This window comes from Lygodium microphyllum, chromosome 24 (assembly GCF_053477565.2).
Source record: "Lygodium microphyllum isolate KBCC chromosome 24, Lygodium_microphyllum_v1.1.10, whole genome shotgun sequence".
NCBI classification, from domain to species: Eukaryota; Viridiplantae; Streptophyta; class Polypodiopsida; order Schizaeales; family Lygodiaceae; genus Lygodium; species Lygodium microphyllum.
This window is the reverse complement of record NC_141158.1, coordinates 116,296,046-116,316,727: the sequence shown is the minus strand read 5'-3', so window position 1 is coordinate 116,316,727 and position 20,682 is coordinate 116,296,046. Positions and strand designations below refer to the sequence as shown.

General features: G+C 41.3%; 1 protein-coding gene across 1 annotated transcript in view; it reads right to left on the bottom strand.

Annotated features, from left to right (window-relative positions):
* Nucleotides 1–20,682, bottom strand: part of LOC148015546 (Transducin/WD40 repeat-like superfamily protein) — a 114,918-nt gene that overhangs the window by 63,671 nt on the left and 30,565 nt on the right. The window contains exons 3-12 of the mRNA XM_087665675.1: nt 9,959–9,998; nt 9,630–9,878; nt 9,167–9,266; nt 8,994–9,068; nt 8,140–8,241; nt 7,864–7,980; nt 7,668–7,783; nt 7,460–7,559; nt 542–903; nt 66–387 (exon numbers count right to left, since the gene is read on the bottom strand). Of these exons, the coding sequence (XP_087521801.1) occupies nt 66–387; nt 542–903; nt 7,460–7,559; nt 7,668–7,783; nt 7,864–7,980; nt 8,140–8,241; nt 8,994–9,068; nt 9,167–9,266; nt 9,630–9,878; nt 9,959–9,998 (1,583 nt within the window). The remainder of the gene's footprint in view (nt 1–65; nt 388–541; nt 904–7,459; nt 7,560–7,667; nt 7,784–7,863; nt 7,981–8,139; nt 8,242–8,993; nt 9,069–9,166; nt 9,267–9,629; nt 9,879–9,958; nt 9,999–20,682) is intronic.

Genomic DNA, 20,682 nt, shown 5'->3' with positions numbered 1-20,682 from the left:
TGAGAGAGACACACAGGCAAAGAGAGAGAGAGAGCCTTTTTAAGATCAAAGCATTATAAATGTACCGGTTCAGCCCTCCCTTCAATGGATCTAGTGAGCTGATTCGCACTCCCATCATCTAATATTATTCGCACTTGTACAGTAGCTGATGCAGCTGCACTTGCAGCAGCAGCCGCTGCTGCTGCTGCTTGAGCTGCAGCTTCTTTTGCCTTTCTACCTTTCACCAACTGTGGCATCCTGGGGACAACAGTTGTCTCTACCAATGCATATCGCTCATTACAAGAGTCCCATGCAAAATGCTTTGCAGACCCAGAATCAACTATGGACCAATCAGCCACTTTGTATACTGCAAAATGAGGCACATCAGGCCAAACAACAGCCACATGCCTGCACGTACAATGAAAGGTGCACATTATCAGGTACAAAATCAAAATACAGATCTGTCTTGCAGCCTAGGGCTTAACCTTGATTGAAGCTTTTTCACACACACTTCAAATTCATCCCTTCAACTGGAAGTTTCAGACATGATGAAGAGGCATACTTTCCAGATTTGCTGATAGAAACACGGGAATACACATCATGAGGTACATTGACAACACGCTTCTTGGTCTGCTTCACTTGTAATTGTGGTGATTCAGAAGAATCATGTCGAGGACGGTTGGGATCTGTTGCTGAAACTGAGCTTCCAATAGTAGAGTTCAATGGTGTAGAGAGCTGAAAACTAAGTAGCCTGATTTCTTTCTCAGCAATGAAAGCTGCTGTATGTTCCTTGCTCCCAGATGGGGTTGGCATTGCAATAGTGGCAGGAAGGGCTTTGGCATCAAACTCACTAAGAATAACACCTAAGTTTGTTCCAGTTGCAACGAGGTGTGGTTGAAGAGGATGTACGATCATGCAGTAGCACTGAATCAGTCAGAAGAAAACAATTCATATTAGTGAACCATATTAACAGATTATGCCAGAAAGGTTTTTTTCATGATGCCTGTAAACTCAGACCAAATCACCTCCTTCAAAGAGGAAAAGGAAAACATGTACTTTTTAGCAAACTGTCCAAATATGAAAATAATTCCACCATATGTCTGCTATAAACATGGTAAAAATCTTTTAAAGCCACACAAAGACCTTAAATATTTGGAAACTATTGTATTTACGTATCAAACTGTCCAAATGTTGAAACATTTCCACCATATGTATGCTAAAAATATGGTAGGCCATTAATAAAGGCATGCAAAGACCTTGAGAGTGTTTGAAAGCTATTGCATTTGTCTTTAATAAATGCAATCTACTTTAGTCTATATTACCCAACCATATTGCGGTTGTCACTGGCATGTACCGACACTCATTCAAAGGAATCCCCATCACAAAATGCTCCGGATCCACTGGGCATAGTAGCAAGGGACTGGTGCAAATGTAGAAATCTTGAAATTTAAACACCTGGTAGTGTACCATAAAGCACATTCACAACAGCTGAGGGTTCGGATGATGAAACATCAAAACCTTGGCTCCCAATCATACCCAAGGAAACTAAATGACCAATAGAGGCAGAATCAGGGATATGACTGGGGGCAAAGTTTAATGGAACTGAAACCTCTGTCTATGTGATCAATAGTCTCAGCAGGATATCCCAAGATAACCACATGGGAGGGAGGGATAGGAAGACTAGTATGTGTGTGTAGAAGCATAGATGGGAGTAAATGAGATGCATCATTCAGCAGAGAATCACTTGAAGTAGCGATTTGTGAACCAAGGGAAATATGTACCATGTGAGGATTATACCTTGAGTTTGCATAGAAAACACAAAGACTGTACAAACTCCACAAAAACAACTAAACTCAAAGAGAAACTGACACGTGGACTTGAACATTTAACTTAATGTTATTTGGACACCTAAGTTGTGCACATGTGAGATTAAGTTACCTAAAAACCAGCAGATGACCTGATTTTCTCTCTCTAAAACAGGAGGGGATTGCTGTTACAGCACTTTTTTGGCATCATATTGAAGGTTTCTCTCTCCTCTGCTGTCCTCCATCATCTCAGCAAATCCAAATATATTTAGCACTGTTTTGATGAATTTGGACCTAATTACTGATGGAATTAGGACTTATCAGCTATCTTGAGAAGTGTGCCATTGAATCTCAGCTATTCTCAACAATTCTCAATTTTGCTCAGCTGTTTGTTGAAGGTGGACAGTAGTGTTTATACTGTCAATACCCTAACTTACAGCAAAAATTAGGGTCTCTCAGCCACCTCAAAGTGCATGCCCACTAAACACAAGCCCAAACATAGGAGCAGCTGCTGAAAATTAAGTATTTACAGCAGATTTGGACATCCACATTGAAGTTGATGTGCATGCAAGTATACTCAATTTGATGTGCACCCAAATTATGTCAAAAACAAAGTGGTGAATTGGATCTTGATGCAACTGCTCATCAATGAAAGCCAAACTTATCGAAATTTGTATAGAGATCAGTGTGCTACGAATTCAAGAAATATAAGTTTAAAATATACCGCACAGGGCGCCAGTTTTTGGGCCAATCATATGTCAGCGATCCAAAATTAATGTGGTAATGTATTTATTTCAGATTTGTGAGTTTATTTGCTTGCTATAATAGTGTTAAATCAGGTCATCTACCACCCTTGCCAAGAAGGAAGGCTGGTTTCAGAAACTCAAGAAAGCACAAAACACAAAAGTGTAGGATGAAGGAATAACTCAATGAACTGAATGAAATAATATATGTCCAAAAAGCTAAGGAAAACTCAAACCACTCTCTCTCTCTCTAGGAATGAACTGAGTGGAGGGAGTTGATGTAGATAGCCTCCACATGGTCCCAAAGCAACACATTACCAAGACTCGGATATCAAAGCATCCCACTGTGCTTGCAGCAGAAGAACACACATCTGTAGCAGTCTTGGAGAAGTGGACAGCAGCAAAGACAGCCTCTAGAGGAGAAAATGCAGCTGACTGGATGATCCAAAAAGTGGGCAGCAGCACAAACAGGTGAAAATGCAAACAGCAAACTGTCCAAGGGATATGTCAGCCCAAGCAGTCAGAACAGCAACAAAACACAACAGTTCTGATGCTGGAAAGACCAGGCAGAAGGTTGCAAATACGCTGCATATAGCTAGAACATGACAATAGGGTGGCAGCAAGGTGGCCTATTGTCTCAAGCCATGGCAGCTAGTTGGCAACAAGAGGAGCAATCATCAGCAGGTGGACAGCAAGGGTGAGGGCGCATGTCATGAGGATGAGTATTTTTAATCATTAGCTTTGCTATTGTTAAGTTGTGCACAACTTACCCGTGTTAAGCGTATCGCTAGTGTTCATTCTAGGCCAAGATCTCTTACACTTATCGTGTTCCTCCTAAGTTCTGGTGTGAATGTTCCCTAATCCCACCAGCACTTTCTACCTTCTAGCTAGAGAAGGGGTTAGCCACTCCTATCTGCACTGACAGTCAGTGCCATGGCAATTGAGACGAATCCAACTTTTCATGCTCACACTAGGCACATTGAGGTGCATTATCATTATATCAGAGAGAGGCTCCATGCAAGGGAGATTGACTCGGTTTATGTCCCTACACAGGACAACTTGGCAGATGTGTTTACGAAGGCTCTCTCTAGAGAGAAGTTCGAAGCCTTTTGCAAGGCTCTCAGCTTGCTACCGTTTGGCAATTGATCTGTCTATTTCCTATGTACATTCACATGATTCACTCAAGGGGGGTTTGTTACCCTCATCATGTTCCTCCTAAGTTCTAGTGTAAACGCTCCCTTATCCCATAAGCACTTTTTACCTTCTAAGCTAGAGAAGGGTTTTTTCCTAGTGTGAACACTCATCAGTGGGTGTGGTACTTAGTACCTTAGGGAGTGTACTTTCATTCATTCTCACATAGCAGATGTGACCTTCCAACACTCTCCTCTCTTGTTCACACTGAGTGTGAGTGTGTGCATGCTACTGAACCCTAACCTAATAAGATCAAACCTAATTTTTTAGTATGTGAGGTGCAAATATGTAGCACAAGTTAGTTAATTCATAGCGACGCCCTACATAACCCCAGTAAACAATGGTTGACATTGACAAAGGTTGTACAAAATTATACCAAATACGTGCGTGTGGATACTTGTCAATTTGAGATCCACGCTATTAATTGGGCCATTAAATGTCCAATGGTGATGAAACCAGCCTTTCTTCCGTGGATGGACGGTAAATCCCTTATTACAACTTAATTACAACAACAAACAATAAATGCAAATCTGAAAATAACCTACTGATCTTGGACAATGCACACTTAATTGGCCCCAAAGTTTGGGGCCCTTTCGATATTTCTCTAGCTTTATTGAAGAAGAAATTAATTTACAATGGGATTCTCTCAATCCCCTTCACAATCCACACTCCCCTTGCTGTCCAAAGTGACCGGCAAGTCTTCAAACTGTTTTGCCCTTTGATTCGGGCACTTAAATGGGCATCATCCCCTTCATGGACAATGGAAATACCCCAAATTCAATGGATGGCTAGTCCTCCACCTGAATTTAGCTGAAATTCACCTTCAGCCTAGAAAAATCCAAGTCTTGGAGCTTCCAATTTCTAGCATGCTTCCCAAGGCTGCTGCTAAACCCTAATTTCTGCTGTAAATTAGGGTTTACAGTAGAGAAATTTGCAATTTATCAACCTCCAAGAGTTTGAATGCTGAGATCTTCGAAAGCAAGGTTGTGAAATGGCTACTAGATGAGAGAGAAAGCTGTAGAGAGAGAAAATCCAAAGTTTTGTTACAAAGAATGACTGAAAATCAATCAAATGCAGCTGTTGCCCTACCACAACAACATTAAATGTTGTCATCTATAGCTGAGACATCCAAATCAGTTGTCACCTTATACCTGGATGCAATTGCCCTGCTGTGGAGGGTCTGAATCTGCAATCGCCTCCTCAAAACTCACTCGTGGCTGGCTACAATGGCTGAAAATAGGCTGGCCATGGGTACTCATAGCTCTCCCACATTTTCTACAACAAGAATCATCTAGTTTTTCCTCTTCTTTAGTCTTTTACCAGCCTGTATGGGCAAGTTTGCCAAGTGGTAGCCTTCCCAAATGGTTTTTCCAACATTATCCATCATTACGTATTAATTTTCAGTCTTTAATTACTAAAAATTAATCTCATGATTATTTCGATGCTCAAAAAAATAATCTGACTGGCCAATAATTAAATTGGCTAAGCATCTTCCACTCCCGAGTCTCTTTGTGCCATCTTTAACCATTAGATTAGTGTTAGGTACCATTAAACGCCACATCTCTAGTGTCACCAACTAACACTTATGGCCAAATGAATGACCTAGGCCAATAATTGACACCAGATACCACCAAGTAGCTATGCAACATAACTTATAGCAACTTTTGCCTTTGATATCCCATGATTTTCTCGCGTCCCAAGCTCGTAAATTTACTCTAACCCCAGTTGCACCTCATATGTGCGACATTTACTTAATCATGTGATTAAAAAATAATCCATATGTTAAGTGAGTTTTCAAAAATACATGTTCTCATGACAGGTGATACGTGGAACTAGGCATTAACACTAGTCTTGTAATTTGCCACAAAAGTGGCTACAAGCCACTTTAGTGGCTTAGATCCTATTTTACTATATTTGAAATAATATGTGCATATGACATCAAAATTGGATTACCAATATTATAAGATAGTAGAATAAAAGTTTGAAACATGTTTTAAGTGAAAATTCATTTTCTATAAAAATTCAATTTTCAAAAGTACATGAAAATTGGTCAAAACAATACTCAACAGTGCTTTTGGAGCTCTTAAAAAACTTGACAATTTTTATCTGATTGCAATTCTCTTAATGGGAATGCATGCTATACATATCATACTATTTTCCAAGAAAGCTTTAGTCTAATTAAAGAAACATTGAGATGGTTTTGATTAGATTTACTCAAAGTTTTCAATTTTCTGCGAAACATGGATATAGAAATATACATTTCCTAGCTTGTTTTGACCATTTCTACTTTTTTCCCGCTACTATCTTGTATTGGTCACATTTCCCTAAAGTTGTTTTTTCTCTTTCTAATGAATGACAAAAGAATTTTTTTATGGAGGGCCCAAATTGCTACAAAAGTGGCTTTTTTGCAACAAGACTAGTGTTAATACTAAATAATGCTAGTCCAAGGCCAATCAATATTGGGATCATTAAATGACCCATGAGGGTTAGCACATTATGTGAATGGGCAAGCAAGGTCAAAAGCATAGTTAATTAATTTTCATGTTTAAATTCCGAAAAGTAATTAATTAAAGCAAAAATTACAAAAGGCTACATCTTGTCAAATTTATTCATGAAAGTTGAGAAAAGGTTGTTTGAGGGCTCGTTGAGGGTCTAGAAAAATATGTTATCCAAGTCTCATAAGTGTATCTTGCTTCCACTCTCGATGCATCCCTCCATAGTTGTCTCTATCAAGTCCCAGCCCATTTGAGACCTTGTAATTTCTATCTCTAAACATTGTTCGGCAATCCATGAAGGAAAATCACTCTCCTACTATGGCAACCATACTCCGCCAAAAGAGATGACTCCTTTGTTTTCTCATTCAACAAAAGTTAGACCTCAAGGTGAGCTGTGTGTAATGCGAAGACTTCATGAAGAGGCTTAGGTATTGTGATAGAGATAAAGAACATGAAAATACAAGTAGAGGTAGGGGAAAGGAAGAGGAAATAGATATAGAGCTACACATAGGAGATGAGACACAAGAGGAAGAGAAGGATGTAGAGGTAGAGAGAGGTAGATGGAGGAGAGAGAAGAGTAGATTGTAGAGGAGCTTGTAAGAGAGATACAAGAAGAGGTGGTAAGTGAGGTTGAGGTAGAGGTCGATGAGGATAGAGAGAAACACGCAAAGGAAGGGGGGGGGGGGGGGGGGGGGGGGGGGGGTGTGTTGGGATCCGTACGGATCATACATGTCTACTCACACTAGAAGGATCATACTATATGGATCTATCTGTGGACAGAATGCAATGATGAAGCCTCCAACAACAAGGTTAATGATACTAGATGGGGTCTTAACTCCTCCTAATAACCAGATGAAGTTGTAAAGGAATGCTAGAGCACACAAAGGAGACACAAAGACACAAAGCATAGGACACACTAACACATTCCGATGAACACTTGATGAAGGAAAGAGTGTACAGATCCTCTTATTTTTGTTACTTTTAGTGCAAACAAAGATGTTACAACAGTTGATTCTTAGAATGTTGCCAAAAATTAAACACCAATCTGGGCAAGTCAATGTTGACAGCATAATGCTGACACTCATCTCTTTATTAACACAATCCACTACCATGTGCCAGGCAACTTGACAATGCACAGACATTGAAGTTGCTTATGATTAATTTCTATAACCCATGTCTCAATGACTTAAAGCATACATGCTTGTTCGGATGAGAAAAAGTAGGTTTCGAACATCTTGAATCTGACCTTCAACTTTTTGTTAGGAGCAAGAAAGCTGGCAGGAACTTGAGAAGTTAAATCACACAAAGGCCTGGTAATAGCTGTGTAAGTAGAATGCTGAACAGCCCTGAAAGGATATAGCAAAATATAGTAAGCAAAGAGCAAGACAATGAACAGAATGAATTATTGGCTCAAAATAGAGTGTTCTGTTGTTGCACAATATTGATGATGTTACCAGATGTGTGAGTCCTTCACACAAGTAAGGATATCAAGTGCTGGTGCACGTGGGTGGCACCAAGATGCCACACTATGACAAGCCAGTTTAGCTACAGGTTTTATTCTTTTTAACTCCTGAAAAAGTCAACAGTGTCATCTCAAAAACAAACAAACAAACACATAACAAAACCCTTCATCAGCCAGGACAATTTTACCTTAAACGAGACTGTATCCCAAACTGCTAGTGTCTTATCTGCCCCTATAGTAATGAGTTGTGGCGCACCTCCTAGAACTCTAGCAAGCTCAATTGCATAGATACCTCCATCATGTGCCTTCATAACCAAGACTCTTAAAGTCAGTACATGAAAACACATTCATTTGGCCAATGTTCAAACAACCATGAATCTAACAATATGGCTGCTTGTACATTTCAAACCACAAAATACGACAAATTCAAACCACAAAACACAACATAGGTTGTCAATTTACACCTTGCCAATAGTATGCTTAGGTGCCATCTCACGAGTATCATGGAAACTATCCGCAGTCCACAGGACTATTAAACCATCACTTGCACCAGATGCAAGAAGCATCTGTCAAAAACATGATTTGAAAAGTAGAGTCAGGCAGTTGGCATTGGAATAAAGCATCAAAATATTTACCATCAGAAACAAGCCAGTCTTTTCACTTCAAAATAAAAATTCTTGTTTCGTGCCCCTAAAGAAGTTTATGGCAGTGTGCATTGAAGAAAAGCAGGCCACTAAAGGTAGCCTTTTTCGCATAAACTTACTACATACACCACCAATGCGAGCATGTCGCACTCATGTTAAGTCATCAGGCATTTCACACTCATTGTTAAGTCACCAGGGAACATTCAAGGAAGAAATGAGGTATGTTAAACAAGACATGTAAATTCCAGAAGTATAGTCTATTTGTTTTTTACTGGAGGGGGGTAGAATAAGGTTATTAAGAGAATCACAATATTTGCAGCAGATGAGTTTAGCGATGAAGCAGAGGAAAAAAGAACTTCACATGGAAAAACCAGCAACTGTTTCAAAATTTTCAAAATGAGGCATAAACTTTCACGCCTGCATGCAGAATTAACCATAACTAAGCATTGCTTTGTCTTGATACACATCTATAGAATCTCAATGAGATTGAGAGAATTGGAATTTGGTAGGAGAGAAAAGAAAGCATGGACTGTCCTGTCAATAAGACAACTCAACAGTCATCTGCATACAGTGCATTGTTTGCAATGTGCAAGTTGTCCTACAAATCAGACAGTTTCGAGTGACCACTTTTTTCATACAAATTACATCACCACAATGATATGCTGAAACTTTACCTCACCAGAAGAAGAAAGGAATGTGGTTATACAAGATACAGCTCCTTTATGTCCACCAACATATTTTCTTACTAGCTGCATAAAGTAAATATTTCAGAGATCTGCCAAGCTTCAGATTCTTGTAAATAAGAGTTAAATCTCATGTAGCACATCTAGCCCAAAAGAGCATAAACCTGCCATGTAGCCATCGATAGAACTCTAATCACTCCATCTGAACCACCAAATCCAACTAAAGGCCCATCTCCCGTTGCTGCACGGGGAAGAAACTCCATACTACAAAAGGGACAGTTCAAAAGGAACATATTCCAAGCAACATAAGAAACCTTCAATGGCTCCCAGCATCTGGTTATAATAAAGAGTCAAAAACTGCAGGCCTAACCATGAAACATATTAGCAGCCCCATGCAAATTTGTTACACAATGAAAAGTCCACTCAGGTTAACAACTGCTGCAATGTTTAACATCCATTTGTGAACACAGAAGTAAAATAGCATCAGTGCAACGTTGATAAACTCATTATGCTGGATGTACATTGATGTGTGCATGTGCCAAAGATACGCTGATAAGTTTGGAAATGCATACTCCCATAGACAGTAACAAATATGTAACATCTAAAACAAGGAAACATGGAGCATACCAGAGTGGTGACTTATTTTCCAGTGCTTGTTTGGGCACATCCAGGGAGCGCATAGTGACCATATCCAAGAAGATGACTTTGTTTTCACAACAAATAACCAAAAAATGTCTTCCACGAAGCGTTTGAAGCCCTCCACCAAGAGGAGAAAACTGTTGATTGACAGCTGCAGGAGCTTCAGCTGCAGCAGAGCGATTAAGCCATGCATGCCAAAAACGAACATCTTCATCATAAAATTTGATCTGCTTCACACTTCAAATAGAGGAAAAAAAAAATGTTATCAACCCAAAAAGAAAATGAAACAACTATTATCATGATTTGGTTTAACTGACCTTCCACCTCTTATTGCCTCAGTAATCTTTGCCTTTGGCTCTGCCACAATGAAGAGCGCATAATTAAAAGGAGAATACCAACACAGAATTTCTCCTCTGCCTTCAAATCATTCCAACCTTCCTCCACAGATCCAAATGAACATGTGCCCCCTAAGGTGAGAGCTCGCTACAACCACAAGCAACCATGCACATACACAAAGCCCTTGCACCTTATGCATTTCAAAAAGACCTTTGCTTGGATAGCAACTGCACTGTACCTATTTTAATCAGGCCTTTATCATCTAACCCATGTCTTGTGCATTTCCGTACCCAATGCCTTGTTATTCACTGTGCTTGTTTTATGCACATGATAGCAAGCAACCTTCTTTCAAGCAGTGCACAAAATGCATGCAACATGCAAAGAGAGGCCTTAGCTAATAAACATATAAATGCTTTGAGACAATACACATGAGCACTTCTTGAGTACCCTTCTCATGCAAAAGCAACTGTTGACTGCAACTGATCAGCCTGTAAATTTCCAAGATATGGCCTGCAATCTGAGCTGCTCTAAACACAACTTGTAAGAGCAACTTGATGCCAAAAACTGCACAAACAATGCATTCCTTCTTACACTGTCATTCAAACCTAATCTCATATATAATATAATGCTCCTCCAGGCTGGTGTGATGCTACCTGGGCCCATAATGCAGCAGATTAAGGCTGCCATGTTGGCTAATGGGCTGAAACATATCTGGAGCTAGTATGACTCGATCAAAAGTTGAAATCAGTAACATGCAGCACCTATTGCCCTTAAGTTGCTAAAATATGTTGCACCTCTAATCAGCATCTCTCTCCAGATGCAGCACCGTGATCATGAATAGGTTGAAATTCTTCTTGGATCTGGTCTGAGTGGTTATCATCATTATAATAAGGATCATAAGCATTGTTGCTGGAGTCTCACAATCATAAGGATTGCACTGGTGTCTCTTCAAAGGGTGTGGTAAGTTGTGATGCCTCTGATGTCTTTTCTGAGCAAATGTAATGCACCTGGGTGTTGGGTTTCACTCACGCCTACGCTCACAGAGGAGTGTCGGTGATCAATAGGACATTGGGGGGCACTTTTTACTCTCGGTACGAGAGGTTTTTTCCCCAGACTTATTCTTTTTTCACATGTGCCTATCTTACACATTTACGGGCACTTATCATGTTCAAGTGTGAACACCTCTTACAACCCTAAGGTTTAAGGGTTGCACTTTGTAGTTTCAGTTTACACTCTTTCAGTCTATTGCATTGGGTGTCGTGCTTCACTTTCTACACTATCTACTGCAATCTCAACTGAGCTTCGATCCTCTCAACCTCTCACATTTGGTATCAGAGCTGAGTTCAGCTTAGTTCAACTCTGCTCTGGTCTCATCCTCCAGGAGTGCCTGCGAGCTACCTCGCACTATACCTGGTTCCAGAGATCTACAGCTCGACCTGCTGCCCCACTTGCGCTACCTGCAGCTCGACCTGCTCCGCCCCCAACACCTGCAAAGCGCTGCCCTCCTAGTGCCTGTCCCCAGCGCCCGCAGCGCTACCTCCTGCACCTGTCTAGATCGTGACCTGCAGTACACCACCCTGTGGTGCCCTTCCTGCCCCCATCTGCCTGCACAGCCTGTCTCCTGCGCCGCCACAAACCTGCCTCTTGCATCGCCACCTCCCCTGCGCCCTAAACTTGCAGCGCCGCCTAACTGGGCCGCCCTTCGCCTGGCTCCAGCAGCTCGCCACGCTTGCTGACCGGCCCCGCTTGCCATCAGTACAGCTGTGACAACTCTCAACTGTCAAATTCAGGAGATTTTGTGAAATTTTGGGGCTTTTGTTGTAAACTCAGAGATTGGCAAATGTATTGCAGTCTCAGTCTGAAATAGACTGTTTTTGAAAATTTTGGGGCCAGAAATTTTGGGGCTTTTGCTTCTACAGTGTTGCTGAGCATTGAGTGCACCTTGGACTACATACATTACAGACAGTTTTGACAGAGTATACCTCAGTTTGCTAATTGCAGCAAGCTATTTGCTGTAATTTCTGGAAATTTTTAGATTTCCAGGTTGGTCCAGCTTGGACATTGCTCTTTTTCTTCTTTTGGCATTGATTATCATGGCAAATCAAGGAGGTGATGTATTTACCTATGTATCCAAGGAGGACAAATTGGATGGCAACAACTATTCACTTTGGTCCTTCATGATGAAGAATGTGCTGATTGCGAAATATCTTTGGAACTATGTAAGCGGAAAAGAAGTTAGGCCCGGAGTTGTCGCTCCTGCTACTGCTCCTCCAGGAGGACGTGGACAACGGACACCTCAGTCTATTCAACCTGCTCCACTTCAGCCACTACCCCAAAGATCAGCAGCTCAAAAAACATGGGATACATGGGATGCACAGGCTTTGTCGCTCATTGCATTGGCAATTCAACAGTCTATCATCCCTCGCATTAGGTCTACAACTTCTTCACAAGAAGCTTGGCTAACTTTGGAGCAGATGTTTGCTGGTAAGAATGAGACCCGCATCTCTTTCTTAAAGAAAGAGCTTGAGACACTGAAGATGGATGAGGGTGATTCTATGCAGGATCACTTGAACAAAATTCAGGACTTGCGTGAGCAGCTTATGAATGTCGATGAGTACTACTCAAATACACAGCTAATATCTACTACATTGAACTCATTACCACCCTCATACTTGGCCTTTCATACGGCCTTAAACCTCACCATGAGGATTGCCCCACAACCGATTACTTTTCTTCAGTTAGTCAATTTGCTTCTAGAGGAGGAGCAAACAAGAAAAAACAGTGGTGTGGATGTCATAGCCTCTGAGCAGGCTTTTATGGCACGACAGAAAGGCAAGGGCAACCAAGTAAAGAATGATCCACAAAGCTCTAGAACTTCAGGCACTTCACAGGGTAATAAAAAACAAGGGGGCACGCAAGAAGAAGAGAAAATGCCATTATTGCAAGAAGCTAGGCCACTACATCACTTAGTGTAGACAACGCATGGCTAAAGAGAAGAAAAAGGAGTCGGGGATGTCTGTTTCTGATGCTCCTTCCACTGCTACTAAGTCAGCGTCCCTTGTTGCAGACACTGACTATTGCTTTTATACATGCAGTTATGACTCTTCTTGAGCTGATAGAGCATTTAGCTCTACTGAGGATGCAAGCACTTGGTTTTTTTATAGTGGTGCTTCTAGGCATATCACATCTCACAGAGATTTATTAGTATGCCAACAATACATCATACCATGTTAGAGGTATTGGGGAGATTGTGCTCACTGCCATTGATGGCTCTATTCTCCACCTACAGGATGCTTTGTTTGTGCCACATATAAAGAAGAATTTGCTATCTATTTCTTATTTGGCACGATATGGATTGCAAGTCACCTTTGATGATGACAGATGCATGGTGAGAGATAAGGAACACATGACTTTGGTCTTGACTGCCACTCTATGTCATGGATTATATGAGCTAGATGCTCTTTCAATTATCAGTCAACGTACTTAGCGTCCACTCTTACTCCTGCTATGTTACAGGTGGAGTTATGGCATGATCGCATGGGGCATGTGAACTATGGTAGCTTGATATTCTTACAACGTACACAAATGCTAGATGGATGACCCCTTTTGGAGAAACCTCCTAAGCACTTATGCAAAGGATGTATTTTGGGAAAAATGCATCGGTTTTTGTTTCCATGTGATGTTGCTTTTAGAGCCACAGCCAGGTTGTTACAGTTAGTGCACTTAGATGTATGTGACCCTATGCAAACAAAGTCACTGGGTGGATGTTACTATTTTGTGACTTTTATTGATGACTTTACACGCTTCTGCTGGGTCTATTCTTTAGTTAAAAAGTCAGAAGTAAATGATGCATTTTTGGCTTTTGTAGCACTTATTGAGAACCAATTTGGCTATAAAATAAAAACTCTCCATTCGGACCGAGGGGGGGAATATATACCCTCTATGCTGAATTCTTTTTGAAGCAGAAGGGCATTGTTCATCAGTCCACCACTGCTTATACTCCACAGCAAAATGGAGTTGCAGAGATGAAGAATCGGTCACTCATGGAGATGGCCAGATGTATGCTGAAAGCAAAGAGCTTGCCACACAGTTTTTTGATGGAAGCCGTTATCTGTGCTTACCATGTTTTGAATAGATACCCCACCAAAGCATTAAAGAATGTTATGCCTTTTGAGGCTTGGAACAACCAGAAACCTTATATTGGGCACTTTCGTACCTTTGGGTGTCTTGCATATGCACACATTCTCCAAGTACTTAGAAAAAAGTTATATAACAAGGCTGTCAAATGCATTTTTGTGGGATCTAGTAGTGAAAGCAAAGGCTATAGACTATATGATCCTGTCTCTAAAAAGGTATTTGTCAATAGGGATGTACTCTTTGATGAAAAATCAGAATTATCCCTTGCTACTTTTGACACATATCAAGCTGCCCGTGATGTATTTGAAGGGCTGCTACCCATTTCATTTGGTGATTCAGCTCGAGTTTCAGCAAATGAACTTAATGTTCAGCCAGCTGCTCCATTGGAAAATGCAAAAAATCAGCCATTAGCTGATCTGAATATTCAGCAAAGTGCTGAATCTGAAATTCAACAAGAGCTTGTGCACAGTCAGGAGGCAAGACAAATGCCTAGATGGTATTTACAGACTATGAAAGATAGTCATTTAGATGCTCTCGTGGCTGGTCGTACTAGAAGGGAAGCTCGTATGCATGATATCGCACATACCATGGAGTTTGTCATGGCAGCAAGTATAGTTGATGATGAGGAGCCCGAATGTTTTGAGGATACACAAGATTTAGGAAGAAAGCCATTGGAAAAAAATGGGTCTACAAGTTGAAAAGGAATGCAAATGGATCCATTGACAAACATAAGGCAAGGCTTGTAGCGAAGGGCTATGCACAGAAGAAAGGCATTGACTATGAGGAGACATTTGCTCCTACCTCCCGCATGACTACCATTAGATCTATGGTTGCTTTGGCTGCCCATTATGGATGGACTATGCATCAGTTAGATATTAAAACTGCATTTTTACATAGGGAACTTCATGAAGAAGTATATGTACAATAGCCCATTGGTTTTGCAGTTGAGGGATCCCAACACTTGGTTTGCAAGCTGAAAAGGCTTTATATGGCTTAAACAAGCTCCTAGAGCTTGGTATGCAAAGATTGATCCTTTTTTACTCAACCAAGGGTTTATAAACAGCTCATCTAAGTCTACCCATTATGTATGTAAAGAGGGGGGATCCATGGTGATCGTTTGTCTATATGTTGATGACCTTTTGCTTACAATGACACATGCTGATCAAATTCCAGCATTTAAACAATATTTGCAACAAACTTTTGAGATGTCAGACTTGGGGTCTTTGCATTATTACTTGGGCATTCAGTTCATACATGATGCTAGAGGTATTGGTTTATCACAGTCAAGATACATCGGTAAACTCCTTGAGAGATTTGGCTTACAGGATTGCAAACCAGTCTATACACCAATGAAACCTGGACTAAAGTTGTCATTGCATGATGATAGTGATTTGTTTGATATACACACATATGCTCCAGCAGTTGGATGCCTTATTTACCTATGCAACACTAGGCCGGACATACAGTTTGCAATTCCAACCGAGCAAATATATGCATCAGCCACGCATGTCACATTGGCAAGCTATTAAGCGTGTCTTTCGTTACTTGCAGGGTACTAGATCTCTTGGATTGCTTTATGCCAAGGGGGGAACACTGCATTTACATGCTTACACTGATCCTTATTGGGCTGGTGATTATGATTTACGTCACTCCACTAGTGACAATTGTTTCTTTTTTGGCTCATCTTGCATATCTTGGCTTAGCAAGAAACAATTCACTATTGCCACATTGTCATGTGAAGCTGAATACAAGGCAACTTTCACTACCACAGTTGAATGTGTATGGATTAGACGCTTGCTAGCTGATCTGGATGTATCTATTATGGAGCCTACTCCTTTGTTCACTAACAATCAGAGTGCCATTGCAGTGGCACGGAACCCAGTGTTTCATACACGCATGAAACATATTGAGATATATTATCACTTTGTCAGAGAGAGACTACATGCAAATGATATCAGCCTTGTCTATTGTCCTACCACTAGTAATGTGGCAGACATCTTTACCAAAGCTCTTCCTCGTGACAATTTGAAGCATTTCACAATTGCTTTAAATTTGATCTCCTTTAGTGACGGATGATCCTTGTATTTTTTATCACTCTTCACTCCAAGGGGTTTGTTGGGTTTCACTCACGCCTATGCTCACAGAGGAGTGTCGGTGATCAGTAGGACACTGGGACACTTTTTACTCTCAGTACAGGAGGTTTTTTCCCTTGATTTATTCTCTTTTTTCGTATGTGCCTATGTTACACATTTACAAGCACTTATCATGTTCGGGTGTGATCACCCCTTACAACCCTAAGGTTTAAGGGTTGTACTTTGTACTTTCAGACTTTCAATCTATTGCATTGGGTGTCGTGCTTCACTCTCTACATTGTCTACTACACTCTCAGCTGAGCTTCGATCCTCTCAACCTCTCACATTGGATACTGCCCACATACACTTGCTCATAAGTCAAGTAAGCAATGGGATTGACAGAGGCAAATGACATGGTCAAGGGAGCACGTGAGAGACGGATTGCACAAAGGCAAGATGCATAGGTGAAAGGGGAGACAGGTCATGGTGTACCCTGAAGATGGTGCCAGCTGATCATGGGCAGTAGGATCATGTGTTGTTACACGCGGACACTATGTTGCGCAAGGCTGAGAACAACATCTCACTCATTGAGAAGGAACACACGGCGATGGCAAAGAAATTAACCATTCCAAAGTTCAATGGCAAGCGTATCAAAAAATGAGGTGAGCTCTAATACCATGTCAAGAAATGACTGCCATGAAAGCAAACTCGAGAGATGGTAGGGTTTGCAGGGCAAAACACGGTGTGTATGGCAAACACAGAGAGAGAAGAGAAACTCAAAAAACACAAAAAAAGAGAATGATGAAGCACTGAATCGTACTAAGTGAACAAAGCTGATACAACGGAGCCAAAGCTCAAGAGATAAATGCACTGTCCTATCTAATCAAGCGCCAACACCTGAAGGAAGCCTACCCTGTAGAGGAAGCATAATGCAATCCTTTGGGCAATGGGATGTCTAAGTAATCTAAATATGAAGGATAGCTGTCCAGGGAGCAAAACGCAGTACTCTGATATCATCTGAGAGGAGGAAGATGATAGCTAGCAACAAATGTATACTCCCAAAGATGAGGATCAACAAGACAACCTACCAAATGAGGAAATCCAATCCCTAACGGAGCAGGAACTACAAAAATACAGGTGTTCGAGGTAGTAAGTGCCAGCCCAAGACGCTGCCGATGCCAAGGAGGTGTCAAACTATGAAACTCAGCGTGAGAGGCTAATGCCAGGTGGAGAGCACTATCGCTAAATACAGAGAGGAGAGAGGTGATCTGGCAGCAATAATGCAGGTGCCTGCTGACGCCAAATGGAGATGATGGCTACCAAGTGGAGGAAGAGAATCTAAAAGCGAAAATGCAAGTATAATCTGACACCAAATCGTGGAGATGGTTTTCATGAGAAAGAAGAGAATCTACAGCCCAAAATGCAACCTAAAAGGTATGGAAGATAGTAGTGCTTGGTACAAGGAGAGACATAGACCACAAACTCCAGTATACTTCGGGTAGGGTGTGAGCAACAGTAGAGAAGAAGGAAGTGACAGAACTTCGGAAGGAATGAAAGTGGAATGGAAAAATGGGTGGAGTCAATACCATATATATAGGCATAGACTATCTAGAGTGTCGCCCATTGAAGTCTCTTGGGTGGCGCCCCAACTCCCTTAGAAGACACCCCGACTCCCTTAGAGGGCTACCGGTACAGGTCTGCATTTTGGCTTTTCATCTGCTGTTTGGACCTGTTCTTGCTGCTGCAACTGCTCTTCAGCTTGGGCAACCATCCTCTCCTAATTTTCGGCCCATTTTCATCAATCTTTTGCTGTCTGCCATCTGCATTTACAGCTTTTTGGGGCTGTTTCAGGGCTGGCGACCTATTTCTAACCATTCTGCTTTTGCATTTTGGGGACAACAAGGTGAGCCAACGTGTGTTTATGCAGATTGCTTGCATTTATTGCAGTTATGGCCTTTGTTTTGATTTCAGCCTCTGCGTTTTCACCTAATTGTGCTTGTGCAAGGCTAAGTGACAATATTTCAGGCTGGTTCTGGTTGTTTTTGGTGCATCTTTTCATACCGCTCAGCTTTAAAGAGGGTTCATGTGCATTTGGTTGTCGTGTTCTCCTCACTACGCTCTAATTACTGTTGCTCTTTTCTCTATGTGCTTTTCTTTATTGCTTTGAACTCATGAAATCCTTGAGAGTCTATCTTTTTGGCATACTTTTCTCCTTGAAGATCTCTTGTCTTTCTTCCTCTTCTTTGTATCTCCCTCATCATGGCTCCTCCAATATCTCCTCTTGATGGTCAGCATGCGAACATTCTTTACTCATCTAGTGTTATGTTGGAGACTTGAGTTCAGCTTCAAGTTTCTCTAAGGATGCTACCTCTTGGTGCTTTAGATGTTCCACTTTCAGAGAGGGGTGCCATATAGCAACAGAAAAAGAAATCTCAATGCTATTATTGTGGCGAGAAGGGAAACTCCGGAAGGAATGCATGACATTAACAACTTTACAATAGGAGTAGGTGCGGTTGTTGTGTTCAGCTTCAAGTTTTTGTGAGAATGCTACCTCTTGTTTCTTCAAATATTCCAGCTTTAGAGAGGGGTGCCATGCGGCAACAACAAGAGAAGTCTCAGTGCTATTAATAGCAAGAAGGGACACCTCCACAAGGAATGCAGGACATTAGCAGCTTTAAGGCAGAAGCAAGTGCGGACAGCGACAAAGGGTGATGACTCTCTCAACAAGTCTTCCTCATCTCTAGGTCCAAGTTTAGGTCCCAATTACCAAGTAGGAAACAATTGCCACCAGTGGACATCCTCATGTCAAAACAACCAGCCCAATCACTATCTATAAATGCATGCAAGTAAAGTGTGGTGCCTTTAGGATAAAAAAGGCCCAATATTTGAGTGCCTTTGGGATAAGCAAGTGCATATGGTGACAAAGGGTGATGACTCTCTCAGCAAGTCTTCCTCATCTCTAGGTCCAAGTTTAGGATCCAATTACCAAGTAGGAAACAACTGCCACTAGTGGACACCCTCATGTCAAAACAACCAGCCCAATCACTATCCGTAAATGCATGCAAGTAAAGTGTAGTGCCTATAGGATAAAAAAGGGCCAATGTTTGAGTGCCTTTGGGATAACGAAAGACATGTTTAACTGCTTGGCCAATATGTAGTACTAGGGTTGTGCATAAAGCGTGCCAACTAAGAGACCCCAAACTGAATATTCGGCCGTGTATTACACAAATACAATAAACAACCAACAGCCTCCTAATAAAGAAAAGCATCAAAAGGTTCTTCTCCATCCTAGAGTGTAAACCTGTGGCCTGTCTCAATGGGAGTAGAGATAGGCTTGCAATCTAGCATCTGAAAACGCTTAATGAGCTGCCCAATGTACTTAGACTACTACAAAATAATGCCCCCCCTCAACTATAGTAAATTGTATGCCAAGATAGTAGTGCAACTGGCCAAGATCTATCACATCAAAAGCATGCTGCAATTCATATTTCAAAGCTGAAATATGTGTCTCATGAGGCCTAGTCAACAACATGTCATCCACATAAAGAACGAGAATCAAGAGGCTATCCCCATCCTTGTGGACATAAAGTATACTCTCAGTGTGTGAATTACCGAAGCCAAGAGCAATCAAGCATGCATGTACCTTCTCATACCATGCCCTAGGTCACAGGTGCCTGCTTTAAACCATAGAGGGCCTTGTGCAAACAGCACATTTTGCTTTCTGACCCTTTCTAAACAAAAGTCAAGAGGTTGTGTGACATAAACTCCTCATGAAGATTTGAAACCCATCTTCACATCCAACTAATGCACCATAATGAGCAGCCAAAGCGATGACATTGCAAATGCTGGTCATACTACCTAAGCTACATGCAAAAGTCTCATCATAGTCAATCCCACGCTATTGGGTATAACCTTTGGCAATACGACGCGCTTTGTAGCGGTCAATGCTACCATCAAATCTGTATTTTAATTTGTAAACCCACTTAGTGTCTTGATCAATGGGCTGAAAATCAAGCTGATGTTCAGCATGTGTTTGCTGCTGATTTTGCTGCTGTAACCCCTCAATAGATTGCTGAAGTTGACCAAAATCAGATCCACCTTGCTGAAATAAAGGAAACAAACTGTCAAACATGTCCATAGGCCCCACATTGGGCCAATTTTTACAATCCATGAAGAGCTGACCAGCATGTTTAGCGAACACATCTCTACTAACGAAAATCTTGTTGGTGGAGGGTTGGTACAAGTGGTACCCTTTATTTTCTGCACTATCACCAATAAAGATGCATTTGACATTCTTGCCTTCTAATTTATGTCTTCGTGGTTGTGGCACTAAAGCATATGCCAAACAACCAAAGACACGGATATGTGACACCATTGGTTTCCAGCCGTTCCAAGCCTCATAAGGCATATAATCAGCCAATGCTTAGTTCAGCACATACATTGCACACATGATAGCATCAAGTCAAAACTTTGGGAGTAGTTTATTGTGTGATAGC